General features: G+C 43.0%; 9 protein-coding genes across 9 annotated transcripts; all 9 read right to left on the minus strand.

The window, feature by feature from the left end:
* Positions 1-659: 659 nt before the first annotated feature.
* On the minus strand, positions 660-1,286 carry LOC140226207 (uncharacterized). Its single transcript, XM_072306698.1, has one exon. It carries the CDS (start codon positions 1,284-1,286, stop codon positions 660-662), a length of 627 nt encoding a protein of 208 aa, XP_072162799.1.
* Positions 1,287-2,223: 937 nt separating this feature from the next.
* On the minus strand, positions 2,224-2,598 carry LOC140226463 (histone H2A, embryonic). Its single transcript, XM_072306928.1, has one exon. It carries the CDS (start codon positions 2,596-2,598, stop codon positions 2,224-2,226), a length of 375 nt encoding a protein of 124 aa, XP_072163029.1.
* Positions 2,599-3,473: 875 nt separating this feature from the next.
* LOC140246575 (histone H3, embryonic-like) lies at positions 3,474-3,965 on the minus strand. Its single transcript, XM_072325916.1, has one exon. The coding sequence runs from the start codon at positions 3,963-3,965 to the stop codon at positions 3,474-3,476; it is 492 nt and encodes a 163-aa protein (XP_072182017.1).
* Positions 3,966-4,704: 739 nt separating this feature from the next.
* On the minus strand, positions 4,705-5,079 carry LOC140226457 (histone H2B.2, embryonic). Its single transcript, XM_072306921.1, has one exon. The coding sequence runs from the start codon at positions 5,077-5,079 to the stop codon at positions 4,705-4,707; it is 375 nt and encodes a 124-aa protein (XP_072163022.1).
* A 4,306-nt stretch (positions 5,080-9,385) lies between these two features.
* Positions 9,386-9,760, minus strand: LOC140226459 (histone H2A, embryonic). The gene has a single exon (XM_072306923.1). The coding sequence runs from the start codon at positions 9,758-9,760 to the stop codon at positions 9,386-9,388; it is 375 nt and encodes a 124-aa protein (XP_072163024.1).
* An 875-nt stretch (positions 9,761-10,635) lies between these two features.
* LOC140246576 (histone H3, embryonic-like) lies at positions 10,636-11,127 on the minus strand. Its single transcript, XM_072325918.1, has one exon. It carries the CDS (start codon positions 11,125-11,127, stop codon positions 10,636-10,638), a length of 492 nt encoding a protein of 163 aa, XP_072182019.1.
* Positions 11,128-11,866: 739 nt separating this feature from the next.
* On the minus strand, positions 11,867-12,241 carry LOC140226471 (histone H2B.2, embryonic). The gene has a single exon (XM_072306936.1). It carries the CDS (start codon positions 12,239-12,241, stop codon positions 11,867-11,869), a length of 375 nt encoding a protein of 124 aa, XP_072163037.1.
* An 8,206-nt stretch (positions 12,242-20,447) lies between these two features.
* On the minus strand, positions 20,448-20,759 carry LOC140246577 (histone H4). Its single transcript, XM_072325919.1, has one exon. The coding sequence runs from the start codon at positions 20,757-20,759 to the stop codon at positions 20,448-20,450; it is 312 nt and encodes a 103-aa protein (XP_072182020.1).
* A 783-nt stretch (positions 20,760-21,542) lies between these two features.
* LOC140246578 (uncharacterized) lies at positions 21,543-22,169 on the minus strand. The gene has a single exon (XM_072325920.1). The coding sequence runs from the start codon at positions 22,167-22,169 to the stop codon at positions 21,543-21,545; it is 627 nt and encodes a 208-aa protein (XP_072182021.1).
* Between the last annotated feature and the right edge of the window lie 543 nt (positions 22,170-22,712).

Consider the following 22,712-nt stretch of genomic DNA (forward strand, 5'->3'; position numbering starts at 1 on the left):
CCGCCGCGGCCAGCCCACGATCCGCCTGCACGAGATCCGGCTGGATCGAGTGCGCCACCTCACGGCCGTTCGTTACGTTGACCAGACCAGCACCGCGAGTCGGACGGGCACTGTGTCACATCACATACATTACTCTGTCGCACATTACCTAAAGAAATGAACAAATAAAATACACATATGATAATATTGACAGCATAAAGCTACATAGATATGGAGTGGCAGATATATACATATACATATACATATATACACACACTCACACTCACATAATTTCGAGCTTGAAACGATTTTTCAGAGTAAAACTTCTCTCCCAAACGAAAACCATCACCCTCCCCCCGCTCGCATTCTGTTTAGCCTATTTTCGCTAGCTCTCACACAATTGTTTGCTCTTGAGTAACACATAAAACTCCTCAATTGTGCCTTCATCTACCATTTCTCTCCTTTTCAACATAAATTCACCAATAGAGAATGATTTCTGTTTTTGTAAACTATTCCTTTCTATTTCCCCGTTTCGTGTATTTCCTTCTTTTTTTTTTCTTTCTTTCTTTTCTCAGTGCATCTTTCCATCGACTAGTTGATACTGCAACAATTATTCTTTCTTGGGTTTGTGGTGGCTCTTAAAAGAGCCGTTTGATTTTTGGTGTGAGGTGCAAATAAACTTATTTGGCACCCTTCTTGGCAGCAGGCTTCTTTGGTTTTGCCGCCTTGGATTTGGTCGTCGTCTTCTTCGCCACTTTCTTCGGGGTTGCCTTCTTGGATGGCTTCTTTGCTGCGGTCTTCTTCTTGGGCGTCTTCGTTTTCTCCGACTTGGTTGCCGTCTTCTTCGCCGGCTTCTTCTTTGTCGCCTTCTTCTTCTTCTCCTTCTTTTCTGCTGCAGCTTTGGCCTTCTTGGCGACCGCCTTCTCTTTCTTTGCGGCTGCCTTTGCCTTTGCCTTCTCGCGGTCAGCCTTAACCTTTGCCTTCTGCTTCTCTTTTCGTGCCTTCTCCGCCGCCTCTGCCTTTGCTGCCTTGACGTTCAGCTTGAAAGAGCCAGATGCCCCGACACCTTTCGTCTGAACCAGTGTCTCGTTGGCAACCCCTTTCCGCAGAGCTCGCTTGATGAAGATGGTCTGTCGGTCCATATCGCCTACTTTGTAGTTGGCTGCGATGTACTTCTTAATGGCCTGAAGCGATGATCCATTCCGCTCCTTCAGTGCGCCGATAGCAGCATTGACCATCACCTGGGTCGGTGGATGCTCGGGCGCTTTCTTCTTGGTCGTCTTCTTTGCTGCTTCCGAAGCCGCCATCACGATAACAATCGATGCGATACGTAGTGAGTCAGAGAGTAGTGGAACAAAACTAATGACTCGCAACCTTCGCACTGTCGTTTTATCAGCTCATTGCGTACCTCGAAGGAATCACCGGACATCTCGGGCATGGCGTCGTGCAGACGCTCTGCCTAATGTGCTTCCACATCTGTTCTCTGTTTCATATTACTTGATTTACTTTTCTGCTCCATTTGTTTTATCCACGTGTTTCCCTAAGGCAGCTGTTTTATATTACAACATGCCGAAAACTGCAACAATTTTAGACAGCAAACGCACAAACACTAGAGCATTAATGCAATCAAACACACAAACTTCCTACATACATGTGGCTGTGCTGTTCTTATGTTGTCGATAAATTACTCTTTTATTTTAATACCTTCTTTTTAACCTCAGAACGGCCTCGCCTGACGATTTATCATCTGTGCATTTCATAAATTCATAAATTCTTCCGAAATTAACTTGGTACTTAACTCTTGCTTATTTTCATACTCTAGTCTATGCTTATTCTTTACTCCATATTCTCTCCTCATCTAATGGTATGTATTGCCACCTTATATATTTAGTCTTTATTCTATAGTCTTTATTCTTTAGTCTAGATATCCCTTATCTATTTTGTCTCCTTATATAATATCATGCATTTTCACCTTACATATATATCATTATATTTCTTCCTTTCTCTACATTTCCTATTTATGTGTGATTCAAGTAAGGATAATTAGAGAGAGAGAGAGAGAGAGAGAGAAAGAGAGAGAAAGGAAAAAAAAAATAAAAAGAAAAGAACAGAAAAAAAAAAAAACAGATATAGCGGAAATCTCAACACAACACAAAATAGCATGATGAATTGAATGTATTCTTTCTGGAAAATGTGGTGGCCCTGATAAGGGCCGTTTGGTTGAAAAGAGCCGCCGTGAAGTGTCTAACTGGACTTTGCAGTCTTCTTCGGCAGAAGCACAGCCTGGATGTTTGGCAGTACACCACCCTGAGCGATTGTCACGCCTCCCAGCAGCTTGTTCAGCTCTTCGTCGTTGCGAACGGCAAGTTGAAGATGTCGCGGGATGATCCTCGTCTTCTTGTTATCGCGTGCGGCGTTGCCGGCCAGCTCCAGAATCTCAGCGGTCAGGTACTCCAGAACAGCAGCTAGGTACACTGGTGCACCAGCGCCTACTCTCTGGGCGTAATTGCCTTTACGAAGGAAGCGATGAACTCGGCCGACGGGGAACTGCAGGCCGGCGCGTGATGATCGAGACTTGGCCTTGGTGCGAGCCTTGCCAGATTTTCCTCGTCCAGACATGGTTGGAGACGGAGAGACAAATGTGTTGACGTGATCTGAATGCTGATTCAACTGAGAGTGTGATCCCCGCCGATTGTTTCCGCACCCATTTATACCCCGCTCGGGGATCCAGCGGGTCAAGATCCTTTTGTTGACCGGTCGACCAATCAGCGTAGCCGGTGGCAGAAGTGGGCAGCTGCTACTGCTGCCAGTGCGGACACAAGCGCTGTTTGCTGCCCTCTTGCTGGCTAACTCGGCACAGTGTCTAGTAGTTCAATGCAGCTAGTTGTATCGCGGCGGCTGTCCATATATTATATTTCACAATAAAGCAATTGTGAATACACACTTTCAGTTGAATCAGCATTCGGATCACGTCAACACATTGGTAAAAAGACTCCGAATTAACGTCACAATCTTTCATTTTTTTTTCCTTTTCTTGACCATATAGTTTTACTTTTTCTTACCCCCCTCCCTTCACTCCTTCTGTCTCCCTATCTATCCCTCTCCCCCCTCTCTCTCTCTCTCTCTCTCTCCCTCTCTATCAAGCACCTTACAGACCCCTTCTCGTCTCAATTACATATGAATTGATTTGCTAGGTACATAATCGCCGTAGACTGCGTTTCATTTGAAGGGGGGGGGGGGGCAGATATCCCTACTTTACGTGCATTTCATTTATCTTTGTGGTTTTCTTGTTCTCATTTTTCATTTCCGTTCAACTACGTGTGCACTTTTAAATACATAAATATCTAACATCATCCAAGGCTCTACTTTTTAAAACTAAGAATAACAAACAGAATATTGTCCTGTATGAACCATGATATTCTTTCTTGATAATGTGGTGGCTCTGAAAAGAGCCGTTGTGTTGTGTGGTGCGACCACGGAGGACAGGCCTCTCTCTACGCCCTCTCTCCCCGGATGCGACGGGCCAGCTGAATGTCCTTGGGCATGATGGTAACCCGCTTGGCGTGGATGGCGCACAGGTTGGTGTCTTCGAACAGACCGACGAGATAAGCCTCGCTCGCTTCTTGGAGGGCCATGACAGCAGAACTTTGGAAGCGCAGCTCGGTCTTGAAATCCTGAGCAATCTCACGAACAAGTCGCTGGAAGGGGAGTTTGCGGATGAGAAGTTCGGTGCTCTTCTGGTAGCGGCGAATCTCACGAAGTGCGACTGTGCCGGGCCTATAGCGATGAGGTTTCTTCACTCCTCCGGTGGCGGGGGCACTCTTGCGAGCAGCCTTCGTAGCCAGTTGCTTGCGAGGAGCCTTGCCTCCAGTCGACTTGCGAGCCGTCTGCTTGGTGCGAGCCATGTTTTCTTCAGGTAACGAGTGGGGAGTTTTCTCGATGCGGAGTTGGGAAGAGAATGAAACCGCCGGACATCCAGCTCCCATTTTATATCGCGGACGATGGATCCCTAGACCCGGGACGGATCCAATCCGTGGCCTGTGATTGGTCAAGCAGTGATTTCCTTTGTCCGATCTGGGCGCACCAGCCCCGCAGCGGCGGCCCCCACCCGTCCCGTCCGCTATGGTTGGTCACGCCGCTCAACCTGTTCACGCCTTCCCGTAGATGGCGCCGTTGAGATACCAGCTCGCGAATTCAATGATTATTTCGGCGTATAATATACTGAAAACATCATTCCGAACGATTTTTTTCTGTATGCAGGCTGCTGTAACAGTGATATTATTACTATACGTGCATGATGGTATTTGGAATAGATTCATATAGCAACAGCTCGTTAAGAAGACGATTGTATAAAGCGGTGTGGTAATTTAATACACTCTTTTACCCGAAAGGGAAGAGCTGGCTGATTGGAAGTTAATCTATATTGTGCGGGTCTTAAACATTAATCTGTAATATGTTTGCCTAATTTTACCATGTTTCAATCAGGTGGTGCTGTCAATAAACTAATTAACGAATACATTAAGTGAACACGAGAAGCAAATATAAATAAGCATACAATGTGAAGTCACTATAAACAAGCGATGATTTGTATTAAAGTAAAGTACTAGCTTTTCGATTCGTTATAATTAGTATATGATTAGGATTTCATACAACAGTGGGATATTCTTTCTTGGTTATGTGGTGGCCCTGATAAGGGCCGTTTGAGATATAGGCGACTGTGGACATCTACTTGGATGTAGTGTACTTGGTGACAGCTTTGGTGCCCTCGCTGACGGCGTGCTTTGCCAGTTCTCCGGGGAGAAGGAGGCGCACTGCGGTCTGCACTTCACGGCTGCTGATGGTCGACTTCTTGTTGTACTGACCGAGACGTGCAGCTTCGGCGGCGATGCGTTCGAAAATGTCGTTGACGAAGCTGTTCATGATGGACATGGCGCGACTCGAAATTCCAGTATCTGGGTGGACTTGCTTCAGAACCTTGTAGATGTAGATGCCGTAGCTCTCCTTCCTCTTCCTACGCCTCTTCTTGTCGGCATTGGGCCGGGGAGCCTTGGCAGCTTTCTTGGAACCCTTCTTGGCAACTTGTCCGGATGGAGGAGCCATTGTGAGCGTTGACTAGAGACTAGGCGGATGCGAATTCGATGCAGCTTTGAAAGAGAAATGTTATGGTCAGCTGCCCCCTTTCCTCTTTTATACGCGTTCGGAGGATCCGCTCGCACAGTTCATGCAAATTAGATGAGGATTAGCAGAAGCATCGATTCAGGCGGGCGTGACGGCCCCGCCTGCCGGCCGGCCGGCCGCGGTGGTGGAATAACGGTTTCTGCCACCAGATGGCAGTAGACAGATTTTTGTCCAATTTTACCTTAATTTGTTCACGAATTGCGTGTAAAAATGAAAAACGTGAATAATATTCTCTGCAAATATTAAATCACCATTTACTTTTCTTTTCTTTTCTCTTTGTAATCAAACTAGATCTAGAAAATCTCCTGTAACTATATATATTCTGTTTCGTATCTCGCAAAAAAAGCTGCTAACTTCCCTTATTCCTTTTGATTGCGTGTTAAGCTTACACGTTATCTACCTTCGTCGCCGCTTGCTGACACGCTGAAGCTGAAATCTATTTGTAAATATTCATTTTGCGTTAGAAAAAAACAACAAACATACCTTCTTGCATTCATACTTTGCTGATACTCTTTTTTTTTTTACCTACTTGATTGATTGATTGATTGACTGCTTGTTTCCCACTGCACAATACCAAAAGCCAATGTCAGACAGCAAGATATTGTCCAGACTTACCCACATTTTGTATTGAGGGTATTGAATCTGCGTAAAATTGGCTATATGCCAAATAGTGTATAGAATCTATCCTCTTTAGTGAGTTTAACTCAATATCAGGTGAAGCCAAACAATCTACTTGATTCATAATACAATGTAGTCAATAATTAGCAGGGTTTTTTTTTTTTTTTTTTTTTTTGTTGGTGGGTGTGTGTGTGTGTGTGTGTCTTTTTTATCTTCTATTTTTTTTTTTTTTTCTGAATGATACTGTCTTGGTAGTATCTCCAAATTCCCGTCCATGTCCAGGCGTGGGGCGGCATGTGCATTGTGAGCTTCACAACTCTTAATGAAATATCTATGAGCAAAGGCAACAACTTCACCAAAGAAATGTGTAATGTTGTTGCTTTATACAACCCGCCCACTATGGGAGCAACAACTTTACCAAAAAGGCAACAACTTTACACATAAAGCAACAACTTTACAATTGTATGACAACAACTTTACAATTGTATGACAACAACTTTACTTATGAAAATAACGTCTCTCTCTTTCTCTTTCTCTCTCTCTCTCTCTCTCTCTCTCTCTCTCTCACTCTCTCTATTTGCAACTGGGGGCTGTGATCAGCGAATGGATGCCATAATTATTCTATTACCTTCAATTACAACTGGTAAACTCTGTAAAGCGTATAATGAGGGCGTTTTAAGAGCATTGCCACGAAACAGAAATCTGAACTTAAAAGATGTACGAACAGTGTGGTTATATATATATATATATATTATATATATATATATATATATATATATATATATATATAGATTGCGCATTGATTCAAACGTGCTACTTATGATGACGTTCCGTAATAAGAAAAGGAAAGAGATGTGGAAACTTGTTTCATTAAGTGTATTCTTTCTTGATAATGTGGTGGCTCTGAAAAGAGCCGTTGTTTTGTGGTGCAGGAGGCCGTTAAATTCTAGCCGCCAAATCCGTAGAGTGTTCGTCCCTGCCTCTTCAGTGCGTAGACGACGTCCATGGCAGTAACCGTCTTGCGTTTGGCATGCTCGCAGTATGTCACTGCATCGCGGATCACGTTCTCAAGGAAGACTTTCAGGACTCCGCGGGTTTCTTCGTAGATGAGGCCCGAGATTCGCTTCACGCCGCCCCTTCTTGCCAGACGACGGATGGCTGGCTTGGTGATGCCCTGGATGTTATCTCGAAGAACTTTGCGGTGCCGCTTTGCTCCTCCCTTTCCTAGTCCTTTGCCTCCTTTACCGCGTCCAGACATGATGGCGTGAGTTGATTGTGGTTTAGCTGATGAGAGATCCAAAAGCCGAATGATGACGCTCCCAATGACCGAACAGGGTTAAGTAACCGCTTTGCGGACATGGAGGGCGACGCCCCATTCTCCTACTGTCCGCCGCGGCCAGCCCACGATCCGCCTGCACGAGATCCGGCTGGATCGAGTGCGCCACCTCACGGCCGTTCGTTACGTTGACCAGACCAGCACCGCGAGTCGGACGGGCACTGTGTCACATCACATACATTACTCTGTCGCACATTACCTAAAGAAATGAACAAATAAAATACACATATGATAATATTGACAGCATAAAGCTACATAGATATGGAGTGGCAGATATATACATATACATATACATATATACACACACTCACACTCACATAATTTCGAGCTTGAAACGATTTTTCAGAGTAAAACTTCTCTCCCAAACGAAAACCATCACCCTCCCCCCGCTCGCATTCTGTTTAGCCTATTTTCGCTAGCTCTCACACAATTGTTTGCTCTTGAGTAACACATAAAACTCCTCAATTGTGCCTTCATCTACCATTTCTCTCCTTTTCAACATAAATTCACCAATAGAGAATGATTTCTGTTTTTGTAAACTATTCCTTTCTATTTCCCCGTTTCGTGTATTTCCTTCTTTTTTTTTTCTTTCTTTCTTTTCTCAGTGCATCTTTCCATCGACTAGTTGATACTGCAACAATTATTCTTTCTTGGGTTTGTGGTGGCTCTTAAAAGAGCCGTTTGATTTTTGGTGTGAGGTGCAAATAAACTTATTTGGCACCCTTCCTGGCAGCAGGCTTCTTTGGTTTTGCCGCCTTGGATTTGGTCGTCGTCTTCTTCGCCACTTTCTTCGGGGTTGCCTTCTTGGATGGCTTCTTTGCTGCGGTCTTCTTCTTGGGCGTCTTCGTTTTCTCCGACTTGGTTGCCGTCTTCTTCGCCGGCTTCTTCTTTGTCGCCTTCTTCTTCTTCTCCTTCTTTTCTGCTGCAGCTTTGGCCTTCTTGGCGACCGCCTTCTCTTTCTTTGCGGCTGCCTTTGCCTTTGCCTTCTCGCGGTCAGCCTTAACCTTTGCCTTCTGCTTCTCTTTTCGTGCCTTCTCCGCCGCCTCTGCCTTTGCTGCCTTGACGTTTCAGCTTGAAAGAGCCAGATGCCCCGACACCTTTCGTCTGAACCAGTGTCTCGTTGGCAACCCCTTTCCGCAGAGCTCGCTTGATGAAGATGGTCTGTCGGTCCATATCGCCTACTTTGTAGTTGGCTGCGATGTACTTCTTAATGGCCTGAAGCGATGATCCATTCCGCTCCTTCAGTGCGCCGATAGCAGCATTGACCATCACCTGGGTCGGTGGATGCTCGGGCGCTTTCTTCTTGGTCGTCTTCTTTGCTGCTTCCGAAGCCGCCATCACGATAACAATCGATGCGATACGTAGTGAGTCAGAGAGTAGTGGAACAAAACTAATGACTCGCAACCTTCGCACTGTCGTTTTATCAGCTCATTGCGTACCTCGAAGGAATCACCGGACATCTCGGGCATGGCGTCGTGCAGACGCTCTGCCTAATGTGCTTCCACATCTGTTCTCTGTTTCATATTACTTGATTTACTTTTCTGCTCCATTTGTTTTATCCACGTGTTTCCCTAAGGCAGCTGTTTTATATTACAACATGCCGAAAACTGCAACAATTTTAGACAGCAAACGCACAAACACTAGAGCATTAATGCAATCAAACACACAAACTTCCTACATACATGTGGCTGTGCTGTTCTTATGTTGTCGATAAATTACTCTTTTATTTTAATACCTTCTTTTTAACCTCAGAACGGCCTCGCCTGACGATTTATCATCTGTGCATTTCATAAATTCATAAATTCTTCCGAAATTAACTTGGTACTTAACTCTTGCTTATTTTCATACTCTAGTCTATGCTTATTCTTTACTCCATATTCTCTCCTCATCTAATGGTATGTATTGCCACCTTATATATTTAGTCTTTATTCTATAGTCTTTATTCTTTAGTCTAGATATCCCTTATCTATTTTGTCTCCTTATATAATATCATGCATTTTCACCTTACATATATATCATTATATTTCTTCCTTTCTCTACATTTCCTATTTATTGTGTGATTCAAGTAAGGATAATTAGAGAGAGAGAAGAGAGAGAGAGAGAGAGAGAAAGGAAAAAAAAAATAAAAAGAAAAGAACAGAAAAAAAAAAAAAACAGATATAGCGGAAATCTCAACACAACACAAAATAGCATGATGAATTGAATGTATTCTTTCTGGAAAATGTGGTGGCCCTGATAAGGGCCGTTTGGTTGAAAAGAGCCGCCGTGAAGTGTCTAACTGGACTTTGCAGTCTTCTTCGGCAGAAGCACAGCCTGGATGTTTGGCAGTACACCACCCTGAGCGATTGTCACGCCTCCCAGCAGCTTGTTCAGCTCTTCGTCGTTGCGAACGGCAAGTTGAAGATGTCGCGGGATGATCCTCGTCTTCTTGTTATCGCGTGCGGCGTTGCCGGCCAGCTCCAGAATCTCAGCGGTCAGGTACTCCAGAACAGCAGCTAGGTACACTGGTGCACCAGCGCCTACTCTCTGGGCGTAATTGCCTTTACGAAGGAAGCGATGAACTCGGCCGACGGGGAACTGCAGGCCGGCGCGTGATGATCGAGACTTGGCCTTGGTGCGAGCCTTGCCAGATTTTCCTCGTCCAGACATGGTTGGAGACGGAGAGACAAATGTGTTGACGTGATCTGAATGCTGATTCAACTGAGAGTGTGATCCCCGCCGATTGTTTCCGCACCCATTTATACCCCGCTCGGGGATCCAGCGGGTCAAGATCCTTTTGTTGACCGGTCGACCAATCAGCGTAGCCGGTGGCAGAAGTGGGCAGCTGCTACTGCTGCCAGTGCGGACACAAGCGCTGTTTGCTGCCCTCTTGCTGGCTAACTCGGCACAGTGTCTAGTAGTTCAATGCAGCTAGTTGTATCGCGGCGGCTGTCCATATATTATATTTCACAATAAAGCAATTGTGAATACACACTTTCAGTTGAATCAGCATTCGGATCACGTCAACACATTGGTAAAAAGACTCCGAATTAACGTCACAATCTTTCATTTTTTTTTCCTTTTCTTGACCATATAGTTTTACTTTTTCTTACCCCCCTCCCTTCACTCCTTCTGTCTCCCTATCTATCCCTCTCCCCCCTCTCTCTCTCTCTCTCTCTCTCCCTCTCTATCAAGCACCTTACAGACCCCTTCTCGTCTCAATTACATATGAATTGATTTGCTAGGTACATAATCGCCGTAGACTGCGTTTCATTTGAAGGGGGGGGGGGGGCAGATATCCCTACTTTACGTGCATTTCATTTATCTTTGTGGTTTTCTTGTTCTCATTTTTCATTTCCGTTCAACTACGTGTGCACTTTTAAATACATAAATATCTAACATCATCCAAGGCTCTACTTTTTAAAACTAAGAATAACAAACAGAATATTGTCCTGTATGAACCATGATATTCTTTCTTGATAATGTGGTGGCTCTGAAAAGAGCCGTTGTGTTGTGTGGTGCGACCACGGAGGACAGGCCTCTCTCTACGCCCTCTCTCCCCGGATGCGACGGGCCAGCTGAATGTCCTTGGGCATGATGGTAACCCGCTTGGCGTGGATGGCGCACAGGTTGGTGTCTTCGAACAGACCGACGAGATAAGCCTCGCTCGCTTCTTGGAGGGCCATGACAGCAGAACTTTGGAAGCGCAGCTCGGTCTTGAAATCCTGAGCAATCTCACGAACAAGTCGCTGGAAGGGGAGTTTGCGGATGAGAAGTTCGGTGCTCTTCTGGTAGCGGCGAATCTCACGAAGTGCGACTGTGCCGGGCCTATAGCGATGAGGTTTCTTCACTCCTCCGGTGGCGGGGGCACTCTTGCGAGCAGCCTTCGTAGCCAGTTGCTTGCGAGGAGCCTTGCCTCCAGTCGACTTGCGAGCCGTCTGCTTGGTGCGAGCCATGTTTTCTTCAGGTAACGAGTGGGGAGTTTTCTCGATGCGGAGTTGGGAAGAGAATGAAACCGCCGGACATCCAGCTCCCATTTTATATCGCGGACGATGGATCCCTAGACCCGGGACGGATCCAATCCGTGGCCTGTGATTGGTCAAGCAGTGATTTCCTTTGTCCGATCTGGGCGCACCAGCCCCGCAGCGGCGGCCCCCACCCGTCCCGTCCGCTATGGTTGGTCACGCCGCTCAACCTGTTCACGCCTTCCCGTAGATGGCGCCGTTGAGATACCAGCTCGCGAATTCAATGATTATTTCGGCGTATAATATACTGAAAACATCATTCCGAACGATTTTTTTCTGTATGCAGGCTGCTGTAACAGTGATATTATTACTATACGTGCATGATGGTATTTGGAATAGATTCATATAGCAACAGCTCGTTAAGAAGACGATTGTATAAAGCGGTGTGGTAATTTAATACACTCTTTTACCCGAAAGGGAAGAGCTGGCTGATTGGAAGTTAATCTATATTGTGCGGGTCTTAAACATTAATCTGTAATATGTTTGCCTAATTTTACCATGTTTCAATCAGGTGGTGCTGTCAATAAACTAATTAACGAATACATTAAGTGAACACGAGAAGCAAATATAAATAAGCATACAATGTGAAGTCACTATAAACAAGCGATGATTTGTATTAAAGTAAAGTACTAGCTTTTCGATTCGTTATAATTAGTATATGATTAGGATTTCATACAACAGTGGGATATTCTTTCTTGGTTATGTGGTGGCCCTGATAAGGGCCGTTTGAGATATAGGCGACTGTGGACATCTACTTGGATGTAGTGTACTTGGTGACAGCTTTGGTGCCCTCGCTGACGGCGTGCTTTGCCAGTTCTCCGGGGAGAAGGAGGCGCACTGCGGTCTGCACTTCACGGCTGCTGATGGTCGACTTCTTGTTGTACTGACCGAGACGTGCAGCTTCGGCGGCGATGCGTTCGAAAATGTCGTTGACGAAGCTGTTCATGATGGACATGGCGCGACTCGAAATTCCAGTATCTGGGTGGACTTGCTTCAGAACCTTGTAGATGTAGATGCCGTAGCTCTCCTTCCTCTTCCTACGCCTCTTCTTGTCGGCATTGGGCCGGGGAGCCTTGGCAGCTTTCTTGGAACCCTTCTTGGCAACTTGTCCGGATGGAGGAGCCATTGTGAGCGTTGACTAGAGACTAGGCGGATGCGAATTCGATGCAGCTTTGAAAGAGAAATGTTATGGTCATTCTATTCTATTCTATTCTTATGTTTAAATGGGGACCTATCTATATCTGATAATTTTCCCCACAATGTGCGTATCTTTTATATAAAAACATGGGTTGTTAATGAGGACGGGTGATATGTTAGATGGAATGAGGATGGGTGATATGTTAGGTGGAATGAGGATTGTAGCGATATGTATTGAGTTCATAAATCCGTAACCATTTAAATCGGTTTATTCTATAATATTTGTAATAATATACATGTGGGTTTATATAACAGTAATGTATATTGTATAGTGATATTCATGTATGTATAAATCTGCCGAGGCTCCCCGGCCCAGTATGGGTTTATATTATTAATATATATACGTGGGTTTATATTATATGCTTGCGCAATAATATATCATATCATTGCCCATATTATATAAATTCCTAATAACATTATATGTATATATATATATATATATATATATATTCTGTATTTTACATATGCGTAATAAAATGAATTCAAAAACTCTAAATATGTCTGTATTTATTCTGTAAGGCACCAAAGCTGTCACCTAAGGGACGCCTGTATTCCCACTGTTGCATAATACATTATTCTAAATAAACCAAACTCTTCATATATTTAACTTTCTTATCTATATTCTGATAACTTTACGAATATGTATATATATACATATACGTACATACATATACATATACACACATATGCACACATACACATATATATACATACACATACATACACATACATATACATACACACACATGCATACACATACATACACACAGATATATCCTGTCTTTAATAAGTATATATACATATATCTCAAAAAAACCTATCACATTCCTATAATTCATTCCATTCTTAACAATCTTTTAAATACATATTATATACCATAATACAAAAGCCAGTATATGTATGTATATACCGACTTATATTCTTATATAAACTAAAGTATATACATAACATATAGTGCCTATTCATAATACCTGTCTATATCACATCCACATAAACATATATTTTTAGTTTCACCAACTTGTAATAATTAACATAAAAGTTGCAGACAGAAGTGCGACTATGATAAGAGGGGCCTCAAGCCGGTGACTACTGAAGAAAGGCCAGAAGTGGGTCAACCATGGAGTAAGTACTCCTATAAATTTGATACATATTTAACAAATTTGGGACAGTCGCAATTCTGTCTAATTACCATTTTGGTAATTTGTAACAGGTCTCACTTGCCTGTAAGAATATTTAATGACCAACCCATCAAGAAAAACATTACAATGTCTGATGGGTATGAAAAAAAAAAATGCATATAATATACCAACTTCATGCCAGTAATAACATTTCAAACCGCTCTCAGCTTGTTGGTTGACCTCGGATTTCATAAAACGCTGGGAGCGGTTCGTGATACTGGACTAAGTTCAACATTTTCAATTCTGCGAAATATCTTAATATTTATGGCAATTGTAACAAAAACTAAAAATGATTAATATTTGTATGAGTTCATAAACTTGGAACAGATACATATGGAAAAGAAACTTTAGTGCAATATAACACTTGTTCTTATAACCTAAATATAATACCTCATGCTTATATCATGAAGCTCCATGCATATATGCAATATTAAAAAAAAAAATATAATCGTATAAATATTGGAAACAAAGTTAGAAACAGCATCTTTAATGGGGACAAGTGTGCGGTTGTAGAGGGCAGGCTTCAAGCCTAACAATGTAAGAGGATTGAGTCCAGAAAGGGGGCCACCAGAAAGAGTCAAGAGCTCCTGTTAAAATTTAGTTTGAGTAAGGTTAAGATTTAAAGTCAAACGCACTCTTGTCCATGAAATAGTTTCATAATTGTATAATGTGCCCAAGGGCTGTATAATTGTTGAGCAATATGCTCTTGCATATAAAGGTGGCGATATGAAATCACCATTGTACATAGTGCAATATATATGACAGAGAAAACATATAGAATAGTATTGCATCGATAGTGAAGGCGGATCGAGCCTCTCCAAGCTTATTTGGTGACCCCGACTGTTTAAGAGTAGAGGCTATTGGAGAGATCCGATGCGCCATACACGTATTAAGAAAAATTCGGGTAGGGTGAGCGGATGACATGCAGGTGCCAGTAGAGGATAGAGACCGCTTTGCTCGGTGTGGGATGGCCCCTGAGTTGGTGGTAGGTCTGCCAGTGATTCCCGCCGTACCGATGAAGAAAAGAGTGCCTCCTGCTTAAAAGGAAGCAGAATATGTAAACATAGTCATCTTAATACACAATCATTTATTTGTTTATCACCACAGTTATATTATATTGTAGAAGAAAATGGGAGAGGGTGGGTTAGAGTGGAAGGGAGGGGTAGGGGTGAAAGGGTGGAAAGGGGGTTTAAGTTAGAGGAGAGGAGAGAAGGCGTGGGGAAACAAAGGACAGAAAACACTTATTCGTTTTGATGACCGAATTTTTGCATAAAAGATTTTCAGAAAGAATATATCATTCAATTTATTCATTTTCTTTCAAGACAAAGCATAGAAAATAGCAAAACAAATCAACACCTTAACTATTTACATATATATTCCATTGAACATATAATTTTGTAAGACATTTACGTAACCTACATATATGTAAAGAGAAAATCTAAATGTTTCTTACCTTGTCAAGGTATGTGAAGGAGTAAGATATATATTAAACGCAGAAAGGCTTGACAGCTCCTTGTTATCTGTTAAATAATAGTAGCATAATTAACAAATATAATATTGAGCATGCATGATGATTTAACGTTGGCAAACGTGCCATCGGTGCAATGACATTCAATATAATCATTATTGTATAAAAAAAGAAAATTGTATAAGAAAAAAAATACAAAGGAGAAAGGAGTAGCATATATATCATATCCAGAGTGGCTGTACGGTTCCTTGTTATCTAGTTAAGCGTAGTAGTTATTGTATTATAGGAAAAATTGTATGTGTGGTAAAATAGTACAAAGAGATAAAGGAGAAACATGTATACTAAATCGAAAAAGGCTGGACGGCTCCTTGTCATCTGTTTAAGTAAAAGTGATATAATTAACATAACATACAATATTTGCATGTATGATAATTCAACGGTGGCGAATAAGCCGTCGATAGTATGGTATTCAATGTAATAGTCATTGTATTTAGGAGAGAAATGGATAAAAGGGAAAAATAATACAAAGGTAGAGAGGAGTAACATATGTGTTAAAATCCCGAATGGCGGGATAGACCTTGCTATCTGTTAGTAACAGTAACATAAAGTGACATTATATGATATTTGGAATGTATGATAATTCAGTGGTGGCGAACGTGTCATCGATATAATGGTATTCAATGAAGTATTTATTGTACAGTAATATAGGGGGAGACGATACAAAGGGAGAAAGAAGTGAAAATGATCTTGGGGAAAATCAGTTATAAGGTAGATAGTTTCCCATTACTTTTAGAGTTTCGTTGTGGGAAAAACCCATATGGGGTTATAAACATTAAATCATCGCATATTGTAAATCATGAAGGACAATTAGTAATCGGTTCCTCTAAGTCAGTTTCTGCAAAGGAAAGACAAAGGTTATAATAATTCACAAGGTAATAGCTATATCTGCCGAAAAGAATATTTAGTTGCTGTAATTCCAACGTTTGGACTATGTTGTACTATTCAATATAATCCATGTTCCTGTATACAGAGTATATTAAATGGAACGGATGTGTTATGTAGATGTTGGGGCAGTTCAGCCCCGTTTCCTGTAAACCTTCTGGCGTTCCATACGATGATGGGTGAGAACTGTCATTGTGAGGAAAACGAAAAGAAAGGGATGAAAAGGTGACAATCCATTATGTGCGACACGTTTGCAGCATATCATGTATCTTTGAAGCTTCCAGATTGACCTGAAAGCAGGCTTGAGCCGCCTCGACGGTAAGTTGAAGTCTATCACTTTTCGACGTAGTGGTATCCAGATTGTTTATGATAAAAACAACGAAGGCTATAATGCGCTCAATATTTGCTAAATCAATATGTGTGCACTGGGTAGTTGCTTCAATAGAATTGACTTGAGTCGATGCTTCTTTTTTATGCACTTTGGGCTTTCTGGGAAGGATACGGGTAGGTTTGTTGGGTGGTGTAGTTGCAGGAGGGGCAGTTTGATCTTTTGTTGTAATGTTAGATGAGGTAGGGGTTGGAGTTGGTTGTTGATTAGTGGGGATAGTTGTTGTTGTGGCTTGTTGTGGTTGTTGTTGTGGCTTGACGGGGGCCGGAGCTTGTTGTTGTTTTTGTCTCTCTTGAATTTGCTTTGCAGCTTCTGCATATGATACTTTGTTTGTGATTTTGTGGTTTTGGATTCGTCGGGCGTCTTTGTAGTGTGAGCATCCAGCGTACGCTGCGCTATGGGGTCCTCCACATCTTAAACATTTGGGACTTTCTTTGTTTGGGCATTGGTCAAGTATGTGACTGTCGCCACATCGTACACATCGCATTTTGAAGCGGCAGGTTTCCTGGCTATGGCCGAATCTTTGGCATTTATAACACCTGGTGACTGGCGGTATGTATGTAGTTACCGGGAAGACTTCAAAGCCAATACTTACGGATGGGGGCAGATTGTTTGACGAGAATGTTAGAATTACAACGGTGGTTGGTTTAAGTACTCCTTGGTCTCGTTTGTTAATGCGTTTTGTTTCAGTTACTCCTTGGGAAGATAGTTCCGATTCTAAGTCTTTTTCTGTTACGCTTGTTGAGATTCGTTTTATGACACCTTTTGTGGGTGGGTGATCGTTGTTTGTGTTTACGGTCTTTACTGCACAGTTGCAAAAGTTAGTGATGCCTAGTAGGGATTTTACTTGTTTTGGGGTCTTACATTTGATTACAAAGTACTTTGCCTTCCGTTTCACCTCTTCAACTTTACCGACGATTTTGTTAATTTCTCTGGCCACTTGGATAGGGTTGCATTGGGTTATGTTTTTGTCTATGCCAGTGATAGTGACATATGGTATGTTTTTTGGGCGGGAAGGTCGTACGGGCGTATGGAATGAATCACTATCGTAATCATTGTCATTGGTCAAGTCAACTGTTCCTGCTCGTCTTCTTTTTTTCCTATTGGTCACTTCAATGAAGTCTGAATCCTGGAGACCAGGATCGGACGCCATGTCTGTGCTCGACATGGTTTAGATTGAAAGAGGGGTGGGGTGGATTAAGGATGTCTGTCTCGATCACAAAAAGGTGAGTGATGGATCACAAGTGTGGAAAAGGGAGGAGAATAATCTTATGGGCTGCGCCCCGCGGGGGGGGGGGGGGCGGATTTATCTATACCTCAATGGGAGGGGGAGTTTGATGCACCGTCCCAGTACGAATATAGGTTGACAGGTGTAGTTAGTAAAAACGGAAGAAGAGTATTTTGTCCGGAGAGGCTAGCTTTGCGTTCACTACGGGGAAGAGAATAAATGCACAAAAATACAAAGGGAGAGCTGGGGGTATAACCAAATAAAGGAGAAAATGCGGCCTTTTACCGAGTAAACGTGATACGTTACAAGACGGTACAGGACGCTTGAACAATGGTTTTGGCGAGGACTATAGTATGTGGGGGTGATTGACAAAGGGGGAGGGACAAAAAGGGGGGTGGAATGCCTCAGTGGGCAGAGCAGGGGTCGGTAGTAAACGGGCTGCTGCTTACACAAAGGTATACGTACAAAATGGCGGTTAAAACAAAGTTAGTGTATAAGATATGGAAGAGCTCCCCTAAAAGTAGGAGGCGGTGTTACATGCACATCCGCTATATACGTATGGTGAAGGTAGGAGCGTGTACTATGTATGGAATAGTTCACCCCTGCCGGGTGTATAGTTGTAGTATGTAGGTTTGACTGTACGGTGCTAAAAGTCCGTTAAGTCTTAACGTACAACGATACAAGAAGTAATGGATTCAAATATAAATACAACATATCAAAGAAAGAGGTAATATCAGAAAACTATTCAAATATTACACAACGCGGAGTGAGGCTGACAGGTTGAGGAGAGACAAAAATGGCGCCTGGGTTGCGCCAGGGGATGGGGGGGGGGGGGGGTATGTGTATGTAGATGAGGCAACGTCGGCGTAAGGTGCGACAGATATGTCAAATATTATGCAAGCCGCACTTACAAGTTACAGAGGCCTACTAATATAACAAATTACACAGGGGGTGTTAATAGATCAAGGTATATCAAAATAGGTGAGAAAATTGAGGGCTGGGAGAAGAAAGGACGTAGTGGTCAGCCGTGTAAAGCGCGGCGAGTAAGCCGAAGGGCTTTACTTACTGCGTAAGTGGTGTAAGCTTCTATACGTCCAGACTCTTCGGGCTGCGAGCTTGGTGGAGGATTCACAAATCTTGTAAAATATCGCACAAATGTATAAGTAGATATCAGATGAATAACAACAAAATGGGTGAATAGTGATGGGCAATTTGCCACTGTCAAAAGGACGAAAAGGAATCAAAGCAACAAACAAACGTAGAATAGACACAAAATTGAGCAGAATTGAGCAAGCAAGCGGTCTCCTCAACCTACAGCCTCCTCCGTTCAATCGCTGTGGTTGTTGTTATGGTCAGCTGCCCCCTTTCCTCTTTTATACGCGTTTGGAGGATCCGCTCGCACAGTTCATGCAAATTAGATGAGGATTAGCAGAAGCATCGATTCAGGCGGGCGTGACGGCCCCGCCTGCCGGCCGGCCGGCCGCGGTGGTGGAATAACGGTTTCTGCCACCAGATGGCAGTAGACAGATTTTTGTCCAATTTTACCTTAATTTGTTCACGAATTGCGTGTAAAAATGAAAAACGTGAATAATATTCTCTGCAAATATTAAATCACCATTTACTTTTCTTTTCTTTTCTCTTTGTAATCAAACTAGATCTAGAAAATCTCCTGTAACTATATATATTCTGTTTCGTATCTCGCAAAAAAAGCTGCTAACTTCCCTTATTCCTTTTGATTGCGTGTTAAGCTTACACATGTTATCTACCTTCGTCGCCGCTCGCTGACACGCTGAAGCTGAAATCTATTTGTAAATATTCATTTTGCGTTAGAAAAAAAAAACATACCTTCTTGCATTCATACTTTGCTGATACTCTTTTTTTTTTTACCTACTTGATTGATTGATTGATTGATTGATTGATTGACTGCTTGTTTCCCACTGCACAATACCAAAAGCCAATGTCAGACAGCAAGATATTGTCCAGACTTACCCACATTTTGTATTGAGGGTATTGAATCTGCGTAAAATTGGCTATATGCAAAATAGGGTATAGAATCTATCCTCTTTAGTGAGTTTAACTCAATATCAGGTGAAGCCAAACAATCTACTTTATTCATAATACAATGTAGTCAATAATTAGCAGGGTTTGTTTTTTTTTTTTTGTGTGTGGTTTTTTTTTTTTGGTGGGTGTGTGTGTGTGTGTGTGTGTGTCTTTTTTATCTTCTGTTTTTGTTTTTGTTTGTTTGTTTGTTTGTTTGTTTTTTTTTTTCTGAATGATACTGTCTTGGTAGTATCTCCAAATTCCAGTCCATGTCCAGGCGCGGGGCGGCATGTGCATTGTGAGCTTCACAACTCTGAAATATCTGTGAGCAAAGGCAACAACTTCACCAAAGAAATGTGTAATGTTGTTGCTTTATACAACCCGCCCACTATGGGAGCAACAACTTTACCAAAAAGGCAACAACTTTACACATAAAGCAACAACTTTACAATTGTATGACAACAACTTTACAATTGTATGACAACAACTTTACTTATGAAAATAACGTCTCTCTCTTTCTTTCTTTCTCTCTCTCTCTCTCTCTCTCTCTCTCACTCTCTCTATTTGCAACTGAGGGCTGTGATCAGCGAATGGATGCCATAATTATTCTATTACCTTCAATTACAACCGGTAAACTCTGTAAAGCGTATAATGAGGGCGTTTTAAGAGCATTGCCACGAAACAGAAATCTGAACTTAAAAGATGTACGAACAGTGTGGTTATATAGATAGATAGATTGCGCATTGATTCAAACGTGCTACTTATGATGACGTTCCGTAATAAAGAAAAGGAAAGAGATGTGGAAACTTGTTTCATTAAGTGTATTCTTTCTTGATAATGTGGTGGCTCTGAAAAGAGCCGTTGTTTTGTGGTGCAGGAGGCCGTTAAATTCTAGCCGCCAAATCCGTAGAGTGTTCGTCCCTGCCTCTTCAATGCGTAGACGACGTCCATGGCAGTAACCGTCTTGCGTTTGGCATGCTCGCAGTATGTCACTGCATCGCGGATCACGTTCTCAAGGAAGACTTTCAGGACTCCGCGGGTTTCTTCGTAGATGAGGCCCGAGATTCGCTTCACGCCGCCCCTTCTTGCCAGACGACGGATGGCTGGCTTGGTGATGCCCTGGATGTTATCTCGAAGAACTTTGCGGTGCCGCTTTGCTCCTCCCTTTCCTAGTCCTTTGCCTCCTTTACCGCGTCCAGACATGATGGCGTGAGTTGATTGTGGTTTAGCTGATGAGAGATCCAAAAGCCGAATGATGACGCTCCCAATGACCGAACAGGGTTAAGTAACCGCTTTGCGGACATGGAGGGCGACGCCCCATTCTCCTACTGTCCGCCGCGGCCAGCCCACGATCCGCCTGCACGAGATCCGGCTGGATCGAGTGCGCCACCTCACGGCCGTTCGTTGCGTTGACCAGACCAGCACCGCGAGTCGGACGGGCACTGTGTCACATCACATACATTACTCTGTCGCACATTACCTAAAGAAATGAACAAATAAAATACACATATGATAATATTGACAGCACAAAGCTACATAGATATGGAGTGGCAGATATATACATATACATATACATATATACACACACTCACACTCACATAATTTCGAGCTTGAAACGATTTTTCAGAGTAAAACTTCTCTCCCAAACGAAAACCATCACCCTCCCCCCGCTCGCATTCTGTTTAGCCTATTTTCGCTAGCTCTCACACAATTGTTTGCTCTTGAGTAACACATAAAACTCCTCAATTGTGCCTTCATCTACCATTCTCTCCTTTTCAACATAAATTCACCAATATAGAATGATTTCTGTTTTTGTAAACTATTCCTTTCTATTTCCCCGTTTCGTGTATTTCCTTCTTTTTTTTTTCTTTCTTTTCTCAGTGCATCTTTCCATCGACTGGTTGATACTGCAACAATTATTCTTTCTTGGGTTTGTGGTGGCTCTTAAAAGAGCCGTTTGATTTTTGGTGTGAGGTGCAAATAAACTTATTTGGCACCCTTCTTGGCAGCAGGCTTCTTTGGTTTTGCCGCCTTGGATTTGGTCGTCGTCTTCTTCGCCACTTTCTTCGGGGTTGCCTTCTTGGATGGCTTCTTTGCTGCGGTCTTCTTCTTGGGCGTCTTCGTTTTCTCCGACTTGGTTGCTGTCTTCTTCGCCGGCTTCTTCTTTGTCGCCTTCTTCTTCTTCTCCTTCTTTTCTGCTGCAGCTTTGGCCTTCTTGGCGACCGCCTTCTCTTTCTTTGCGGCTGCCTTTGCCTTTGCCTTCTCGCGGTCAGCCTTGACCTTTGCCTTCTGCTTCTCTTTTCGTGCCTTCTCCGCCGCCTCTGCCTTTGCTGCCTTGACGTTCAGCTTGAAAGAGCCAGATGCCCCGACACCTTTCGTCTGAACCAGTGTCTCGTTGGCAACCCCTTTCCGCAGAGCTCGCTTGATGAAGATGGTCTGTCGGTCCATATCGCCTACTTTGTAGTTGGCTGCGATGTACTTCTTAATGGCCTGAAGCGATGATCCATTCCGCTCCTTCAGTGCGCCGATAGCAGCATTGACCATCACCTGGGTCGGTGGATGCTCGGGCGCTTTCTTCTTGGTCGTCTTCTTTGCTGCTTCCGAAGCCGCCATCACGATAACAATCGATGCGATACGTAGTGAGTCAGAGAGTAGTGGAACAAAACTAATGACTCGCAACCTTCGCACTGTCGTTTTATCAGCTCATTGCGTACCTCGAAGGAATCACCGGACATCTCGGGCATGGCGTCGTGCAGACGCTCTGCCTAATGTGCTTCCACATCTGTTCTCTGTTTCATATTACTTGATTTACTTTTCTGCTCCATTTGTTTTATCCACGTGTTTCCCTAAGGCAGCTGTTTTATATTACAACATGCCGAAAACTGCAACAATTTTAGACAGCAAACGCACAAACACTAGAGCATTAATGCAATCAAACACACAAACGTCCTACATACATGTGGCTGTGCTGTTCTTATGTTGTCGATAAATTACTCTTTTATTTTAATACCTTCTTTTTAACCTCAGAACGGCCTCGCCTGACGATTTATCATCTGTGCGTTTCATAAATTCATAAATTCTTCCGAAATTAACTTGGTACTTAACTCTTGCTTATTTTCATACTCTAGTCTATGCTTATTCTTTACTCCATATTCT

This window comes from Diadema setosum, chromosome 3, assembly GCF_964275005.1.
Source record: "Diadema setosum chromosome 3, eeDiaSeto1, whole genome shotgun sequence".
Classification (NCBI taxonomy): Eukaryota; Metazoa; Echinodermata; class Echinoidea; order Diadematoida; family Diadematidae; genus Diadema; species Diadema setosum.